The sequence below is a fragment of the Ursus maritimus genome, unplaced genomic scaffold (genome assembly GCF_017311325.1).
Source record: "Ursus maritimus isolate PB19 unplaced genomic scaffold, ASM1731132v1 scaffold_25, whole genome shotgun sequence".
In the NCBI taxonomy this organism is placed as follows: domain Eukaryota; kingdom Metazoa; phylum Chordata; class Mammalia; order Carnivora; family Ursidae; genus Ursus; species Ursus maritimus.
The window spans coordinates 42,667,562-42,687,376 of NW_024425008.1; the positions used below are offsets into that span (position 1 = coordinate 42,667,562).

At 34.3% G+C, this 19,815-nt stretch overlaps 1 protein-coding gene across 6 annotated transcripts in view; it reads left to right on the plus strand.

Annotated features, from left to right (window-relative positions):
* The window catches only part of KTN1 (kinectin 1), a 101,163-nt gene that overhangs the window by 55,746 nt on the left and 25,602 nt on the right, over positions 1-19,815 (plus strand). For 4 of the 6 annotated variants that reach the window (XM_040641863.1, XM_040641865.1, XM_040641866.1 and 1 more), the window contains exons 11-29: positions 461-627; positions 1,054-1,122; positions 2,564-2,601; positions 3,479-3,569; positions 3,926-3,994; positions 4,518-4,555; positions 4,710-4,791; positions 5,583-5,651; positions 10,946-10,980; positions 11,389-11,479; positions 12,183-12,251; positions 12,876-12,913; positions 13,812-13,902; positions 14,065-14,133; positions 15,212-15,249; positions 16,148-16,238; positions 16,532-16,600; positions 17,081-17,118; positions 19,302-19,392. In XM_040641863.1, coding sequence (XP_040497797.1) covers positions 461-627; positions 1,054-1,122; positions 2,564-2,601; positions 3,479-3,569; positions 3,926-3,994; positions 4,518-4,555; positions 4,710-4,791; positions 5,583-5,651; positions 10,946-10,980; positions 11,389-11,479; positions 12,183-12,251; positions 12,876-12,913; positions 13,812-13,902; positions 14,065-14,133; positions 15,212-15,249; positions 16,148-16,238; positions 16,532-16,600; positions 17,081-17,118; positions 19,302-19,392 — 1,343 coding nt within the window. The remainder of the gene's footprint in view (positions 1-460; positions 628-1,053; positions 1,123-2,563; positions 2,602-3,478; positions 3,570-3,925; positions 3,995-4,517; positions 4,556-4,709; positions 4,792-5,582; positions 5,652-10,945; positions 10,981-11,388; positions 11,480-12,182; positions 12,252-12,875; positions 12,914-13,811; positions 13,903-14,064; positions 14,134-15,211; positions 15,250-16,147; positions 16,239-16,531; positions 16,601-17,080; positions 17,119-19,301; positions 19,393-19,815) is intronic. The other 2 variants (XM_040641864.1, XM_040641867.1) reach the window with 1 other exon arrangement.

Consider the following 19,815-nt stretch of genomic DNA (forward strand, 5'->3'; position numbering starts at 1 on the left):
GTCTTTCTCTGTTTTCCAGGTAGGAGAGTATAGGGAATTTATAAGAAATTCACTAGATAACTTACTGAAGTGTCTTTGGGGAAATAAAGAATGCTTTCAAGAAATGATGCAACAGTTTTAAACATCATGTACCATTCAGTTAACACATTTTTGAGTATGTACTATGCACCAAGCCTTGGACACTGCTCTGGATATAGAGAAAAGGCAGTTCTGATCTCAGAAACCTTACTTCCTGGGCGAGGAGAAGAATTAGTACAGTGTGGCAGGTTCTGTGAGAAAGGTAAGCCTAGACTGCTCGGGAGCCATGGGTAAGAGGGGAAGAAGAGGAGAGATTCAAGGAGGGGAAGAAGAGGAGAGATTCAAGGAGTTTTTCGTAGAGGAGATAATGCCTATGCTAAAGATGAGTGGTAGTAACCAGGCAAAGGGAGAGAACTTTGTAAAATGCTCTGTTTTATTACAGATCTACAGAGTAAATTTGTGGCCAAAGAAAATGAAGTACAGAGTCTGCATAGTAAGCTCACAGATACCTTGGTATCAAAACAACAGTTGGAGCAAAGACTAATGCAGTTAATGGAATCGGAGCAAAAAAGGGTGACCAAAGAAGAGTCTTTACAAATGCAAGTTCAGGTATCTAATTCTCTGTCTTTTTTAAAAAATAAAGGTAGTCAGTGGCTGGATGTGTCTCTGTAGAGGAGAGCAGATAGTCTACCCTATCCTCCTTGTGGAGTGGTGATGAATAATTATAACTTAATCTTTGAGCAGTTGTCACAGTATGGTGTCTTTGAATATGTGCTTTAAAGATGTCCTCACTCACAGTCTTAAAATCTTTGTGTTCGATTAGGGGCAGCACAACTTACTCTTAATTTTTACCTTCTCCATCAACTCTCAAAATGGAGTGCCTAGTCTTTATTGTGTAAATTATGCTTTTTGGAATCTAAGAATGCCTTTTTAAAGATAAACAGAAGTGTGTACCTCATTTTGTTCATGTCCATTGGTATATTTGTTAATAGCACACTTCTCCCCCCCCCCCTTTTGGTTGTTATTTTATGAAAGGATATTTTGGAGCAGAACGAGGCTTTGAAAGCTCAAATTCAACAATTCCATTCCCAGATAGCCGCCCAGGTAATTGTGCTTTCATATTGCTTGTCATTACTAATATATATTATAATAATAACATTATTATTAATATATAACATAAAATACATACAGTTTAATGATATATAATATGATATGATATATGCTATGCTATGATACAATATTCTTAGCCATTAAATTAATCACATGAATGCCTGTTGAGTGCCAAGCACGGATTAGTAGTTGGGAAACTAGTCAGTGAATCAACAGTGATGATCCTGGTAGCTAAGCACTCTGATAATTATGTATAGTGCTGTAGGAAAACACCAAGAACGAAATCTAAATCCAACTAATGGAGAGTTTTTACTGTAGGAGGAAGACATGTTCATAATCTTGACACAAAACAGAAATTGGCCAAATGGTGTTAGGAATAGTGGTTTATGTATTTAAAATGCTTACTAAATGCTGACTAAACCATAAGGGATAACTTTATATACCCTCAGGTGGTAGCAGTAGCTTAATAATATAATACTATATGTTAATACGTAATCTCAGATTATGTATGCAACAAGATCATTTTAAATCTTCAGTAAATAGGAACACCTTCAGAGTTCTGCAAGTTGTATTGTTAGACCTGTTATTCTTTGGCATCTTTGCTGAGTAACATAGATATAGTCTAAAGTGTATATAATACAACATTAAGAAGAAAAGAAAAAAACTTCTAAGTACTTCTTCTGTAATATACATACTGTTCATTTCAGTTTCAGTTTCTCAAGTTTAAATTTCTAAAAATTGTAGAAAAAGTATTGGCTTTTTCTATGTTAAAAAGTAATTTTAACATTAAAAACTTGTTTTTAAGGGTCAGGCAATTTCAAACTCCCAGAACTTTGATATTGCACATATTTTTTCCTAGTTGTTTTCTTTGTAGAGACTATAGTTTAAAATGAATTGGGTAAGAATTTTTTTACTATAGAAGATGATGTTTGTGTGTATGTGAGTGTACATGTATATATAAATTATCAACTCAGAGTGGGTTGAAATCTTAAATTATTAGCTGAGAGGTAGCTGTAGAAAATTTATCAGTAATTAAATACTTAGAGAATTCTGTAAGTATGTTTTTGAAAATTAAGATGCACATGGTTCTGTATCATTTCATTATTGGAAATTGTTTTTAAGATAAAGATGAAATATGGCCTTTGTAGGTGTTTTCCTGTATATTTGTTACTTGTCAGTTATATAATTTCCAGGCCTGGCAGTTTGTTTCATTTGAACTGTCTTATGCTATGTAACTCTCTAATAATGGTTGTTGGTGATCAAAGCTGCTTTCAGAATAATAGCTACTATTTATTGAACACTCATCATGGGCCAGACACTGCCTTAACTTGATATACATTAATTTCTTTTAAGTTTTAAAGCTCTGTTTGATTATCGTACAACTTTTAGACTTTTTCTAAAATGCTTTTATGTTGACACTGTTTTTCTTTCTTAGACCTCCGCTTCAGTTCTAGCAGAAGAGTTACATAAAGTGTAAGCTTGCCTTTCTACACTTCTCTTATAGTTGCTTAGTCACCACTAAATGATACCTGTTCCATCAACACTTATGCTTTACTCTATATTCTAACTTGTTCAGAAAATATTCTTAACTAGATCTGGAGCAACTTTTGCTCTCCTCCCTCCCTCAGTGAGTTGAGTGCCTAAACATTGCACATTTTGTGTTTTTATGTCTTCATTGTAAAGAGTTGGGGAACCTTTTTTTATTTGGGGTTTAGCAGTGGGAGAATTGTGATTTGAGATTAATGGAAGTAAATTAGTTTTTTTTTTTTTTTTAAAGATTTTATTTATTTATTCGACAGAGATAGAGACAGCCAGCGAGAGAGGGAACACAAGCAGGGGGAGTGGGAGAGGAAGAAGCAGGCTCACAGCAGAAGAGCCTCATGTGGGGCTCGATCCCATAACGCCGGGATCACGCCCTGAGCCGAAGGCAGACGCTTAACCGCTGTGCCACCCAGGCGCCCCGGAAGTAAATTAGTTTTTGTGCCTAATAAGTAGTTATACCTACTCTGTATTTTAACTATATGGTGGTATACCCAAAACAAGGTTCTGTTTTTAGTGTATTGTTCAGTTTGCATAGACATGGCTCACTTGAGTTCAGAAGACCTAAAATCTGGCTTTGGCGTTACCAGGTTTGTGAAGTTAAACAAATTATTAAAACAGGGTATGTATTTTAGGGAGTTGTAGTGATGTATGTGATAGTGCTGAACTGAAAGGAGCTACAGAAATGGAGGGTACAGATGCGTGAGGAACTACTTAAGTAAGCATGACCATATTTAAGGCTTTTAATCCCTTGATTTGTGACTTGACTTCAGAATGTTTATTGAATGTAAAAATGTATTTCCTGGTACAGGATTGCTGAAAAGGATAAGCAGATAAAACAGACTGAAGATTCTTTAGCAAATGAACATGATCATTTAACAAGTAAAGAGGAGGAACTTAAGGTACAGTAATTCTGATAAAGGGCGACAGTACTTCATAAGCATTAAATTACCTTGATATGGTAATCAGTATGACCATATGTGAAGACTGGAAAGTCCTCTAAAGTCATTTGAAAAGTGTCTCTTTATTAAACTACAAATCCTCTTTAGCCTTCCAAAAAGAGAAGTTCAGTTGGCTTTTCGGACATGATATAATTCACGATAATTCGGGAAATATGCTAAGTAACAGGAATTGATGATTTCCTTTTCCTATTTAAGAAATTGTGATTTGAGACCTTTACTTAGATACGAGATGCGTTACAAATTTTTAAGTCAGTTACATTAAATATTTCTCATATTATTATTTCTTCTTATTCTAGGATATACAGAATATGAATTTCTTATTAAAAGCTGAAGTGCAAAAGTTACAGGCCCTGGCAAATGAACAGGTAGATCTTTATTGCTGTTGAGCATTTACTTCAGAATTTGACCTTGTCTGTACTTACTTTCATTGGTATTGCAAGCCCTGATTACATTCATATACATAGTAAATACAATGGTTACTTGTGTTTGGCTGCATAGGATATTGTTGAAAGCCTCTTCTGTTTGACCATGACTCTCCGAACCCACCTCGATAGTACTATTTTCTATGTTGAAACTCATGTTTGAGCAAATGAATTGATCCCATTTAGGATCTCGGAAGAATCCATTAAAACTTCTTAATGTGCTGATTTGTTTTAGCCTTCTGCTATTTAATCAGAAAAAAATGTACTTTTATTTGGATAAAATTTGACCAGTGAGAAGCACAAAATACTGGCAGTAAAAAGTATTACAGCAAATGTGTAGATATTGCTTTAACTTTTATTGCAAATATATGGAAATGTAGCTTTTCAGTATATAAAAAATAAGGGAAAAAATAGATTTGAGTGCTTCCTAAGAAATGATACAATTCTCATCCCATTCCAAACACAGGCTGCTGCTGCACATGAACTGGAGAAGATGCAAAAAAGGTGATTAAAGCGTTGCTGTACATGGAGCCATTCATACATTCATGTTCAAGTATAATTGCAGAAATTATTGCTACTCAAAACTGATAGTAGTGCACATAATTTATGTAAACCTTTGAATGTATGAATTATTTTAATTGATTTTTTTTTCTCATAGTATTCATGTTAAGGATGATCAAATAAGATTGCTGGAAGAACAGCTACAGTGTGAAATTTCAAATAAAATGGAAGAATTTAAGGTGTGTGATTAAGCCTGTCAACTGAGCTTAGAACAACCTTCTATAGTTTTCAGTTGAAATGAGTCTAGAAATACTAGTTTTTATATGAAATCGCCCTGAAGCAATGTTTCTATAGTTTATTTGGGGCTTATACAGACAGTGAATGTTACCATATGCTTTTTGCCTAGATTATCTTGTCTGTTTTTAAAATAGAATTTTGCAATTTGGTTTACCTTAGTCTTTGCTCTACTGTAGTTTTCATTTGGCAGTTTGTGATGGTTTTATCTGCCTCCATTGTCGGTGCAGTGCTAGTTTCTGGTCATGGTCACTCAGCTTGAGTATTGGAACGCAGTCATATTGCTGGGGCGCATCTCTTCATGTGTATGAGATTTGCATTCTTCTTCTTCTTCTTCTTTGCTCTTTTGTAATAGGAATCCTGTAAATATTTACTTATGAAAGCAGTATTTCCCAGAATCCCTTGGCACAAACTGTTTCAGTTCTTTGAAATACACTGTCTTGGGATAAAGCACATGACTGAATTGGGGGGTTTAGTCAAAACTGGTTTTACAGATCATTGTACATGTAATTTATATTAGTACTGTATTTCTGTATTTTGGAAATATATTCACTGAAAATGAAAAATGAAAAACCATGTGAGATTTGGATTCTTACGTCAGTATATAATTCACCTGTCACTTTAAGAATACTTGAAGGAATAATATGGGTTTGAATGGTTTTTTTTTTAATCTATTCAAATGATTGCTTTGTTATCTTAATAAAACAGTAAATTGAGATTCTTTTTTTTTTTTCAGATTCTAAATGACCAAAACAAAGCATTACAATTAGAAGTTCAAAAGCTACAGACTCTTGTTTCTGAACAGGTAAGGGTTTTCATGAATTACAAGGCAGAAATATCTAATATTGACAAGATCTGGTTCTTCTTAAATATTAATCAACTCATTCATTTTAAGGAGTTTTGCTGAAGGATGGATATATGTTTTCATTGCATTTCTGTTCATCTTGTGCTTATCAGGCGTCTAAGGAAAAAATTTTTTCTTCCCGGAGGGGAAGCTAATGCTAACTTCCTGTTTATAAGCACTTAAAAAAAGTGCAATAAAATACATGAAAAGCATTTAAGTCATTTTGATACATTTGGCTGTCAGGATGAAAGTCTTCACACTTTTGGAGCCTCTTTTCTAAGGCAACATGGTTTCTTAAAAAGAGAGTGGGTTTGAAACCTGTTACCAGCACTTAAAAGCAGAGTGATGTTGATCAGATGGCTTAACCTTTCTGAGACCTTTCATTCTAAGTCTTTCACATTAAGATTTTATTTACATCATAAGCTTGATAGATTTAAATGGGGAAATTTATGTATAGTGCTTTGCCTGGTGATTGGCATTAAGCAGGCATCTTAAACCTTAATTCCTTTCCCTTAGAATATTTATTTTTTCATCTCCTCTTTACCCCTTACTGTCATCAGACTCTTCTGTGTTTATAGCAGGCCATCAAAACTATAGCAGCCTTAGTAAGTATGGCTCCATAAACTAGAGCCCCAGGCAATGTCCATTCTATTGCTCTTCTCTCCTACACAACTCTTCAAATTCCAGTGTTTAAAAATATTTTAGACATCTTGATCTTAGATGACACATTAAAGTAGAAGCTTTGAATGTTTCTCTAATAGTGTTAAATTTGGGGACTTGTATTAGAAGCTTTGAATGTTTCTCTAATAGTGTTAAATTTGGGGACTTGTATTAGAAGCAAATGATAGCATTTCCTTTCACAGATGCATGCTTTCTTTTTTATATTAAAATTTGCATAGTGCAGGTATTGAATTGGTGTAAGTAGCTGTGCCAAATACTATGGAAGTGTTTGTTAACATCTGTTTACTTTTCAAGAAATAGTCTACTTATTCCCTCCCCCACTTGAATGTGATAATAAGTAGCCTTGTGTAATCTTTATTACTTTGTATATGCTTTACCCTTACAAACAAAAGTCAGTAGAGGAGATAATGCTAAACTGATGATATCTAGTGCAGTGCGGGGGCATGACTTCATGCCACTGTAATCTAAAATAATATTTAAGTCTTATTCTTAAATCTTATTCTCGTTTCCCTTTGTTGTGGTATAGCTTATAAGAGATACATTTCATCAATTGTAAGAATTCTCCCCCTCAATTTATCATCTCTGAAGTCTGGATGTATCTTACAGTCTCTGGTTATAGTTAACGCTGACAGCATTTAAAATTTTAGTAGCTACATAAAATACCAGGTGTGAGATGCAACATTAATGACTTGGATGAGGTAAAATGTGATTGATAATTTTTGATTCTGTTACTTCTTACCCAGAAAAGCAGAATGTGAAGTTGTGGGTTGGTTATAGAGATTCTGGAACTCACTTATTTCAGTGTGTAAGGTTTTGAATACTTCCTAAAATTAACTTCACGGGAGGTAAAACAAATGCCTAGAAATGTATGACTGTCCTGGAATTCCAGTATTAAAGGTGCTAGTAACTTCTACATTTAAATAGAAAACTGGAACCTTTACAAATCTTTTAACTTTTAGAATTTTTTAATCTTTTAGTTCTGTACTAAAAATGTGTTCTCCATCATTAGACAAGAACAAAACCACTACCCTTTTTCTTTTCTTTAAAGAGAATATGGTGATTTAAGAATGGCCATTCTAATATCTTACGTAAAATTCCGCAACATATGTGTGCAAGTTAATACTAAAAAAGAAAATCCTCTAATTTCTACCTTAACCGAATCAGCCTTCTACCTACCAATAAGGTTTCTATGTACTTTTAGATACTCTGTTAAAATAACAACCTTTTGCATGAGATAGGTTTTGTTTTAATGAAGAATAGTTTGGAAGTTTAATGAACGGTCCACAGAACAAAATTTTATAGCCATATTTTTAAAATTTATTTAAAAGAATTTGGTAGGGAAAACATACTTTGTGGTACTAATTTAAGGTTTGCCCCTTTGGTAATTCTTAGAAATTTTCTTGTTCTTAAAGCTCTCTCTTTTAAAAATAGTTTAGAAAGCATATAACTATGATGGTATGTTTTGGTTGTAGTTGTGACTGAGCTCTCTCATCTTGGCAGACCAAAGAACCATCTCTCTGGCTTCTTCTCTGGTCATTTTTATTGCTGTCAGTAGTGAAAAAAGAAATCAAGATTAGTGTAATCTTAATTTCTTTGATTTCCACCTTTCTTTAACCCCTTCCTATCCAGCAGTCAGAATTAGAATTCTAAGTGACAGTTGAGAGATGAACAGTTTAGTTATGTAAGAAAAAAAAAATTCAGACCTTTTGCTCCATGGATTTTTATCTGGGAGGAAAAGATTGAGCTTATTGAAACAGAAACCAGTGATGGTGCCAAGTTGTTGTTTCTTCAGGTGTAAGAGGCAGAAAGACAACAAATACCAGGTAAGGTAACCTGTTTATCCACTAAAGATGGGAAGGCTCCATGTGGATATAAGCCTGTATGATAATCCCAGTGATGCAAATAAATCAGTTAATAGGATCTCATTTATTCAGAATAAAATAAAACTTCTGGGGAGGTAGGGTTCTGAGTTATCCTTTTTTTTTTTTTTTTTTAAAGCAAAGCAGCATTTTCATTCTTGTTCTAGTAGATTTTTATTAAGTAAAAACTATAGAAGTAGGAAGTTTTTTCTCTTTGCCCTATTGCCTGTTTGTGTTTTATTGCAGAAGAATTTATTATTATATAAAATGTAGTTTTGGAAATCGTCTAGGGAGAACAAAATTGGTTTGGGTTAGGCCAGTAATGTATAAAATAAAAAGGTTGGATGGATGCTAAACTGGTCACTTTTCTGCAGTTGAATATTTGATAAACTGATGACCGAGAGTACATGTTAAACTGTAACTTCGTTAAAGGAATAATTTCCTTACATGTTTACGAATTGAGTATATGCTATATACTATGCTGCATGCTGAGGCTACAGAGATGAGTGAGACTTCTCGTTCCTGCCCTCAGGAATATGGCTTTTAGTGTGGAGATACATGTGTAATACAGAAAAGTATGATGAATAAAATTCTTGAACTGTGCTACAGGGTTAGAGGAAGAGATAATGAATTCTATCTGAAGGACAGTGAGGGTGAAGAGGCACCACAGAGAAGGGTCTGCTAAACTTGATTTTGAAAAATGGCCATCAGTTTGCCCAACAGCTAAGGGGAAATCCAGGCTGAGGGAATACAGTGTTAAAAGTCATGGCAGTGTGTGGCCAGACTGGTGTACTCAGAGCTTATCGGCATGTTGCAGAAGTGCAAAGTATGCAGTGTAAGTAGTATAGAAAGACTGGCTAGGGCCCAGTCATGAAGGACTTTGTATGCTGTGTACGGACCATGAACTTGATCTAGCATGTTGGTAAATCCCTGAAGGATAGTGCAAGGATGAGTAAGTGTTTTGTCTAGTGTTTTAGATCACTCTGGTAACAATACGGTATTTGAATTTGTGTGGGGGAGAAATATGCAGGACTAAAGGTATAATACAATATATGATTAAGGTACAGATAACTTGGACTTAATAGTGTTAAGTCTTTTTTTAAATTGAGATGTAATTGACATATAACATTAGTTTCAGATGGACGGCATATTGATTTATCTGTAGATAATGTGAAATGGTCACAACAGTTAAATCTAGTTAATAGTTAACATTCATCACCAACATAGTTACAGATTTTTTGTTTAATCTTTTTATTTTTTATTTTTAAGAGAGTGTGTGCTAGCTGGGTGGGAGTGGATGGGGGGAGGTGGTAGGGGTGGAACAGAGGGAGAGGGAGAGGGAGAATTCCGAGCAGACTCCACACTCAGCGTGGCGCTGCGATGCCATGCTCCATCTCACAACCGAGATCATGATCTCATCTGAAATCAAGAGTCCAATGCTTAACCTGCTGAGCCACCCAAGTGCCCCTGTTAAATCTTACCTGAGATGGCATTCATCAAAAATAGAGATGGACAAAAACCCATCTTGATGAAAGATTTGTAGACTTAATGCATTGTTTATTTTCATAGTTTATAAACCTGACTTAATATACTTTTGACAGCTCCAGTCTCCTTTCTAGTGATAGGGAAATTTTTCCCATTGGGAAGTTCTTCCTGGACCCCTCACAAGATATTCCTTACAGGCAGCAGGCAGAAGAATAGTGTGGTATTGTGATATTTGTGATGAATAAAGCCAAGGGCCTAACCTAAGGCATTGAAAAAAAGGGGGTTAATTTTAGAAATATGTAAGAAGTCGAGTCTTAGGACTTGGATTTGGCAATGGAAAGATTAATAGTATTTGTGAAAATAGTTAATAATAAAATTGGGGGGAAGTAAACTGGCAAATTTAGGGGAGTACTGAATGGGATAGGCAGAAAAAATGTTCAAAGAAAAACCCCAAGCCTGTTTTGGTAGGCTGCTTAGCTTCCTGAAGGCTGGGGAATGCTAAGGGGGAGCCCCTCTTCTGGACACAAAATAAATTATAGCCGTGGGGACTTTTGTGTTTCTGGGGAGATGCTAGAAGGGAAGTGGTTAAAAGTGGGGGGGGGGTCAGCTTACATGTCATGTTTTAATGCATTACAAGGAGAATATATTCATGTGTTGCTCCTGCAATTTATGGTCAATTTTAAAACATTCTATATGTTTGGTCTAGGTGGTGGTCACATAATATGTACATGTTAAAAATTAATTGAGTTGTATACAGGATTTTTGCACTTGCCCATATAAATGTTACACCTTAGTTTTTAAAGAGTCAAAATCAATTTATAAGAAGAAAGAATAAAGCCTCCTTCTTGGTCTTCCAGGGTTTAGAGCCTTGGATTTTTTTTTATATTTGAAGAACGGAATTGATATAGAATTAAGGCAAATTCTCTTTATTCTTAAGATTTTCTTTTATAGTAGTTAAAAAATTATTCAGAAGGTACTAATTCATTTCGCTAGGTCATATTATGCTTCATCTTTTTCTTTGTCTTTTGTGTAGCTGCTTCTCTTCTGTCTTGTGATTTCTGAATTAAATAATTCTTTAATAACAGTCTTCAAGTGTGGATCACCTTCCTAAATTTTGAATCTAATTAAAACTAAACAATTTTCATAGAATTGTAATTTTTAACTATTTTTATCTCATTCAAACTTAGTAAAATTAAACTTTTTTCTTTTTTTGGGTGATTTTCATTTTAGCCTAATAAAGATGTTGTGGAACAAATGGAAAAATGGTAAGAGTTTAAACTTTTCTTTTTATATTTTAATGACTCATTTCTACCAAATTTGAGGTAACAGAATTATTAACTATATTAATCTAGATTCTTAAAGTGCTTTTTGTACTTAATAATGGAAGAGGGTGGTATGCTGTTGACTGGTTTGATTTGGGATTACATTAGGTTTGTGGTGTTAGGTGTGGCAGTGATTTTATTTAGGCTAGCCTGTAAGCATGTATTACTTGAACACATTTTACTTATTGGTAAAGAAGTACCTTTAGATCATGAGCAAAGATCCTCAGAAACCTTTCTAGAATTAAGTTTATAAGAACTGAGGGACACAGGAGTTTGATTGATGCAAAGTATTTAGCAGTGATAGCATTTACCTTGAAAAATAGCTAATATGTTTTAAATTTATGATTTCAGTATTCAAGAAAAAGATGAGAAGTTGAAGACTGTAGAAGAATTACTTGAAACTGGACTTATTCAAGTGGCCACAAAAGAGGAGGAACTGAATGTAAAACATTTTGTACATTTGTTTTCTTTGTGGGTTTGTCAGTGAACATGAAGAGGATTACTGTAATTTAAGATTTTTCCCATAACTTTTAAAACTTAATATTAGTTATCCACATTTAACGAGTATATATCTTTTTTCCATTAAATTTAACATTTTATTAGAAATACAAAAATGCATATTTGATTGTAACATTCATTGTCTTAATGAAATAGATACCTTTTTTTTTTTTTTTGGTTTGTAATTTATGCTTCCCCACCTCCACCATGCCCAAATTATAACCAAATGACAACTAACAGACTTTGTAAGTTCATGAAATAGTATTGGAGGCCAGGGAAAGGAGAGACTCCAGTTCTGTTATGTGATTATCATTAGTCCTAACTAACTTGATTAGGACAGGGTTGCTAGAAGAAATGTTAAAAGATGTATTTGAGTTTAGGGGGAGAAATGACTTGACAAGTGGTATACTGTGTGCTTTTGAGGTTGTAGAAACGTAAGTAGAAATACTTGTGGGGATAAATGAATTGAAAATTCATTTGGCTATCTCTAGAAGTTATAGAATTGTAGCTATGTGTGACAGGAGACTTCTGGGCCTTCCAGAGAGGGAAAGAAGCAGCTAAAAAAAAATTGAGAAGTTAGGATATTTTGAAGATAACTCATTTTTTAGAAAGTAAAAGTGTGTCATGCTTCTGTATCTTTGAAAAAGGCAATAAGAACAGAAAATTCATCTCTGACGAAAGAAGTTCAAGACTTAAAGGCAAAGCAAAATGATCAGGTAATGTATTCAGTAGATCCTGCAACTGTTCTCTTTTAAACAATGCACAAACCTGTTATGTTTGAGTAGAGCAAGTCTCTTTATTCCTCCTTTCACCAATGTGGAGTTTGTCAATCATAGTTTTAATCTGTGAATGATTAGTGACTTGATTAACAGTACTAGAAGCTGCAATTTATTGAGTGCTGACTGTATGCCAGGCCCTGAGTAGAGTACTCTAGATAGGATGTCATTGCTGTTTACTGCAGTGATAAAAGTTTTGAGTGTACAAATATAAAGAAAGACTCTAAATAACAGTAGAAGAAGTTCTCTGAAATTAGGCAATTTCCTAGTTGTATTTTCTTCTTATCTGGTTAGAATTATTAATTAAATTAATTGTAACATATATCTATTGATTTTTCTTTTGGCCTACACTTACCATAGTACCCTTAAAGCTACTTATTTTCGGAGTGCTTTTCATTTTCATAATTATGACATTAAAAAAAACCTAGAAAGAATCAGTTCCTGGGTTACTGTTCTCATTTGGATTTTGGTATAGTGGAAAATTTAAGGGTAGTATACTTTTCTATTTCTGACTTCATTTATATTTTGAGCAAATTACTAAGTAGGATACTTTCCCATTTCCAGGTTTCTTTTGCATCTCTAGTTGAAGAACTTAAGAAAGTGTAAGTGATGAGATTTTTAAACTGGTTTTTCTCTTGCGGTCCATTTTCTTAGTGCCCATAAATCTTGTTTTGTGCAGTTTAGACAGCTGTATGTTAGTTTAACCTTCACTCTAGAATTTTTCACTGATGAATTAAGGGAATGTAGCTATGCTTTCCTAGTGCAGTATGATTGCTAAAACATCTATTTCTAGAATTGATTCCATTTATTAACTTATGGCATCAAATTGTTGATTTTCTGTTTTTGCAGTAAGAACTATTAAAAAAAAAAACAGGTTATACTGGATATAGAGATCATGTATCCTCTTCTTGATCTCTGTAAAGTTTGATGCCATAGTTGTGTATACGTTCTGCCACTGCTTTCAGAACTCTGGAAGCCAATATTGTTGAGATAAACTTGGTTCTTCCTAGTGTTCTTCTGGGTTCAAGTCTTAACATTCTCTAGGCACTTTCAAAGCAGGTCACCTGCTTCTCTTTGAGTGTATCAGCTTTAGCCATCTGGTATTTACTGATGAAGTCTCATTTAGAAATACTTTTTTTTCGTCTTTTTTTTTTTTTTTTTTTTAAAGAGGGGGTGGGCAGAGGGAGAGGGAGGGAGAATCTTAAGCAGGCTCCAAACTTAGTGCTGAGCCCAGCCCAATGCTGGGCTTGATCCCAGCACCCTGAGATCATGACCTGAGCCAGGATCGAGAGTCCTATTCTTAACCGACTGAGCCACCCAGGCGCCCCTCATTTAGGAAGACTTTTTAGTATTTTTTTCCCTTCTTATCTGCAAGATATGTTGCTATTTTACTCAAAGTGGGAAGAGTTGATTTGGATGACCCCTGTTGGTGCTGTTTTTTTGTCTTGGTGGATCTTGGTGATTTCTGTTAAAGCTTAATACTGCATTTCTTCATCTAAGGATTCATGAAAAGGATGGAAAGATCAAGTCTGTGGAAGAGCTTCTGGAAGCAGAAGTTCTCAAAGTTGCTAACAAGGAGAAAACTATTCAGGTATTGGGAGAGAGAAAGCTGTGTGTTGGGTTTTTTTTTTTTCTTTTGTGTTTATCAACTTTAGTGAATATCATTTAATTTCATGTGTTTGTCTGTACATTGCATTTTATGTCAATTTCTGTGTTTCCATTGTCCAATCTTGTCTGTTTTGTCATTGTCAAGGATTTGAAACAGGAAATAGAGGCTCTTAAAGAAGAAATAGGAAATATCCAGCTTGAAAAGGCTCAACAGGTAAAAATCCCAGAGCCATAGCATGACAGATTTGTTAGTGTATGTATATTTATGAGCTATTTGGTTTTTTTCTTGTTACTCAGAAAAAAACTTTAAGTAGTGTGCTGTAAGTATTTTGGGTTATGTGCTATTTATTTATTTATTTATTTATTTATTTATTTTTGCCTGATTTGAGAATTCTTGATATTTTATTCAATATATTATTTAACTTTTAAAGATTCTTTTCTAGAAAGTTTTCTGTATTAATGTTTCATTTTAGTTTGCCAACTTAAAACAGTTTGGTAAATCTTTTTTTAACCTTTTTTTTTTAATTGCATGGATTAACATGTTTTGTTATAGAATATGTGTTGCCCAACCTTTGCTTATAGAACAAAGTACAAACTTCATTGGGGGATTTCAAAGGTGGCCAGGGATTACTGGACATAGATGGGTTTTGGTGAATTTAATGTGATAAGGCTTCATTGAAGAAGTAGTGAGATTGCATGGAAGTGAGGATTCATCCATTCTTCAACAGAGTTGTTCAACAATATTTCCTGAGTTCCTTCTACTTGTGAAAGTACTGTGTTAATGATTTAAGATCATGTGTTGAACGAAAGAGGATATGATGAAAAGATCACAGTTCTCTAATATAGATAGAGAGGTGAGGAAAATCTCTTGAACGGACATCTAAGCCAAAATCTGAAGGAACTATGAGAAGACAATGGGGGATAAAAGGTGCTGTTGGATTACTGTGTATGATTAAAAAAAAAAATGAGGACAGTGTTGAGCAGATGGCTTTGAAGACTGGAAAGAAGAGCTCTGATACAGTAGAGAGATATGTGCAATTAATACTCTAATTTTCACAACTTTTAGAATTATCACATTTTTTAGACTTACTATTCATATTTTTATTTTGTTACTCTTACTGTCATTGGAATCAAGAGAAGGCAAAATCCAAACACATCTCATTTTGGCATGAATAATTCAGCTAGGATCTTTGTAATTTGAAGTGTACACATTTTAAAGTTTATCATAAAGCTTAAGGTAAATTGAATGGAGTATAAATTGCTTTTTTTCTGCTTTTTTCTTTGTATTTCAGTTATCTATCACTTCTCAAATCCAGGAGCTTCAGAACTTGTAAGTACCATTTCTCTCATTTCCCTTTAATCTCTCTTTTCCACAAGTTAAATACAAGTATGTACAAGTCAAATACAAATCAAATACAGTTATAATGAAAATCATAGCTTTTTAAAATTTAATTTCAAGTAGTATTTTTAGGAATATGAAATTATATCTCAAAAAGTTATTATGGTTTTAGGTTTTTCATTAGGATTTAACTTAAGCTTTTTGACAGGAATGGGGATAGAGTGGAAAGTCTTATTTTTCATAATTTATAATCTGAATATGATCTTGGATTGAGATGTTGCTCTTTGCAAATTTTAATAGTCACAGTGAAACTAATTTATCTATTTCATAGCCAAACCCGTGGTAATAAGCTGTCTAAATTTGCTGGTATTGATTTAAACAAGATGGTATGGGGTGAGAGTACGGCTACCCTAATTTATTTAGATCCAGATCTGCAGTGATAGATGGAACTTTTTTCTTTAATTGTTCTATACCTTTTTTTTTTTCTTTTGTAAGATTTCATTTGATAAAGAGCACACAGAGAGAAAGAGAGAGAGAAAACACAAGATGAGCATGGGGTGGGGGCAGAGGAAGAGATAGAAGTAGATTCCCCACTGAGCGGGGAACTTGATGTGGGGCTCGATCCCAGGACCCATGATCCCAATCATGACCTGAGCTGAAGGCAGACACTTACCTGACTGAGCCACCCAGGCGCCCCAGTCGTCCTATACTTCTTAATTTATCATCTGCAAAATCTTGTATGCTTTTATACTTAAAATATTTACTTCATAGTTTACTGTCAGTTTGGGCTGTAAGTACAACCTAAAATCTACTTTTCCAGTCGCCAGTAATTTTGGTTTGTATAGTTCTGTAACATTTTCACTGATAGTTCTTAATAACTTATTTTTAGATTAAAAGGAAAGGAGGAACAGATGAATGCCATGAAGACTATTTTAGAAGAGAAGGAGAAAGACCTAGCCAGTCGAGGGAAATGGTTACAGGTGAGAAGTTAAAAACAAAAGTAAACACCTTTTTTGGGGCGCCTGGGTGGCACAGCGGTTAAACGTCTGCCTTCGGCTCAGGGCGTGATCCTGGCGTTCCGGGATCGAGTCCCACATTGGGCTCCTCTGCTGGGAGCCTGCCTCTTCCTCTCCCACTCCCCCTGCTTGTGTTCCCTCTCTCGCTGGCTGTCTCTATCTCTGTCGAATAAATAAATAAAATCTTAAAAAAAAAAAAAAGTAAACACCTTTTTTATACTTGAATATCAATTCAATTCATACCAATTCTTTTTCAGGATCTTCAAGAAGAAAATGAATCTTTAAAAGCTCATGTTCAGGAGGTAGCACAACGTAATTTGAAAGAGGTATAGTATAAACAGATGACCAGCATATTACATAACAAATATGGAATCTCTTTTTCACTGTGCTAGAAAATAAAGAAGTTAGTATGTTCTCTGAGTTTACTTGCCATAAAATTACTGTACCATAGTTGTGTTGTTGTTAATAAAATAAGTTAAATTTTATCTTTGTCAAGTCTTTCTGCCTGATTTGTCAGTCTAAGCCTAAAAGCATTTATTGTCCTTACTTTTTGAGGTTGACTCTTAAACTTACTTAAGTATCTGTGTTTAATTGGTATACTAATCTGTAATCCTTTAAGAAATTGATATAAAAAATTCAGTTAAAGTTCATCCTATCTTTGTTTTATAAATGGCCTAATTTTAACATATAATTATGTTATTTTTGTTTTTATCTTATTGGTGTTTTATATATAGTATATGTACTTCATACCTTGTAGTACCTGATCTTTTTGATGTTAGAATTAAAAATGTGAATCCGTTTCTTAGGCATGTTCTGCATCACGATTTGAAGAACTTGAGACTGTGTAAGTATAATTTTAGCCAGCATTTTAAAGAGGAACTTCTCATTATTTTGCAGAATGTACTTGAATATCATGAGTTTCTTCTTATTCATTTCTTGTTAAAATAGGAATTAAAGTCCAGAAGCAAATAAGCTAATAAGTCTCTTTTTGGTATAGTAAAAACAGAGTCTCTTTCAGTGCCTTCAGATGGCTGGGGACTTTATCCTTTCCAAGCCCTTCAAACCCATCAACCAGAAGATAATCTTAGTTATAACCCTGATGAAGATTATTGAATCTCTAAGAAAGTAACTTATTGAAGAGAACAGTATCTGTTGTCATACCAGTTACTGTGCTAAAGAGTAAAAATACTGAATCTGATCAGCGTAGGAGGGATCGGTCTTAATAGATGTTCATCCTAGAAAATTTTTGTCTTAAAAAGTCTGTTCTCTTAAGGTAATTAAATCAGTTCACAGTGGTGAGAAGGCTATCTGGACATCTTTTTGGCATGCTTATACAATTATTTTTAAGAGATTTTGCTTTGCTGTGATACCATCAATCTTTATGGATGTTTAAGAATTGGCCATTTGAAACTGTGTCTTTAAAAGTAAGATATTGAGGATATTAGGTCATTGTCTTTATGAAGACAAAGGAGATGTCTCTATTCTTGACACTAAAATTCTCATTTGTACAGCTAATTGTTTATCATGGCATTATATAATTATCAAGGTACTTTTGTTTCATTACTAGTAGAAAGCGTAGAGACACATTTCTGGTCCATTTGTAGTAGGTATGTAAATCATTAAAGTATGTGATTTTAGATCTATTTCTGCATCACAGTTTTCTTTTTTCAAAAAAATTAATAGGGGCCCATGGGTGGTGCAGTGGGTTAAGTGTCTGCCTTCAGCTTAGGTCACGATCTCAGGGTCCTGGGATGGAGCCCTGCGGGGGAGTCGGCTTGACCCTTTCCCTCTGCCCCTCCCCCCTGCTTGTGTGCTCTCTATCTCAAAGAAATAAAATCTTTGAAAAAAAAATATAAAAAATAGCATTTGATGGGGGGAGCAATTTTAGATTTACAGAAAATTGAGAGTAAAGTTCAGAGTTCTATTTTCCCCCACCCGCACCTTGTTTCTCTTGTTAAATTTTGCGTTAGTGTGGTACATTTGTTACAAGTTGATGAGCCAGTGTCCACATATTGTTAGTAACTAAAGTCTGTAGTTTCCATTAGGGTTCACTCTTCTGTGGGTTTTGAGGAATGTATAATGACATGGACCCATCATTACAGTATCATACAAGATAGTTTCACTGTCCTAAAAATCTCCTGGCTCTACCTATTCATCCCTTCCTTCCTCCAACCACCATTCCCCCACCACCCCCAATCTCCGGATACCACTGATCTCCATAATTAGTGACTCCATAATTTTGTGTTTTCCAGAATGTCATATAGTTGAAATCCTACAGAATATAGGCTTTCAGAATGGCTTCTTTCACTTAACAATATGTATTTAAGTTTTACTGGGATTTTCCCACCAACTTTTTAATCCTATTCTACATGTGTGCTCCTTTTTCATTTTTCATGTAGACCTATAAACATTTTGAAATTCTTTGTACATTAAGGTGGGATAAAAATAACTTTCAATTCAGCAAATATTTGAGAGAGCCTGTTTTGTGCCCTCTGGCACGGGAATACGGAAGTGGCTAAAATGGGTTCCTGCCCTGAGGAAATAGGTAAACATCATTTTAATAGTGTTGAGTGTTAAGCTAGAGGTCTGTTGCTTAGGATGACAAGGTCAGTTGGGATTCACATGAGCTAGATAAGAGTAAGACTTAAATCTATGTTGGGTAAGGGAGAACCAGATTAAATTAGACGTAGCCTTGCTTCACAAAGGCTTGGGCATATTGTAAATTCCGGGGTCAACTAATTATGGCTTTATTTTTTTATTTTTTATTTTAGATTTTCTTCATAGATAAAGCCATACTTGCTTAAGAAATGTTAACTATGAAATAAACTGTAGCAGTTTTGTGATGTACTTTGAGTTGAGTGATTCTAGAAATAATGTTTTTAAAAATAAATTTGTAAGTTGGTGTAATCTGGGAAGAAAGAGCTGGTTAGACATTGTTTCTGCTTTTTTCCCTTAGGGGTGATATTGAAGTCTGGTTGTCCTTTTTTATGTGTATAACTGAATATAAGGTCTTTATAAAAATTCTAGGTTGAAAGAAAAGGAAAATGAAATGAAGAGAATAGAAGCTATACTAAAAGAGAGGGAGAGTGATCTTTCTAGCAAAACAAAGCTGTTACAGGTGAATATGTTTAGTTAAAATTAATGATTGTGTGAATTACTGTCTTTGCATATTTTAAACAATTTTAACTACCCGAAAATAGTGTACTCTTTCCTCCCAGCCAGACACTGGGTCTCATTCTTCAGAAAACTATTAATTATTTGTTTATCTTTGGAGAAAGTGCCCATGCATAAAATATGTGTGTGTATTTGTTTTAAATACACTGGATTTAACCATACACACATTTGTATTTGGCTTTTCTCCCTCAGTTGTTAATGTTTTTGAGATCTTTCCACATAAGCACATTTCTGTCTTCAACTTTCAGTGGTTTCGTGGTATTCTGTTTTATCATCTGTCATCATTTATGCAACCAGTCCTGGTTTATGGATGCCTAGATGATTTAGAGTTGTGCTTCCTATTACAACAGTGAATATCCTTGTGTGT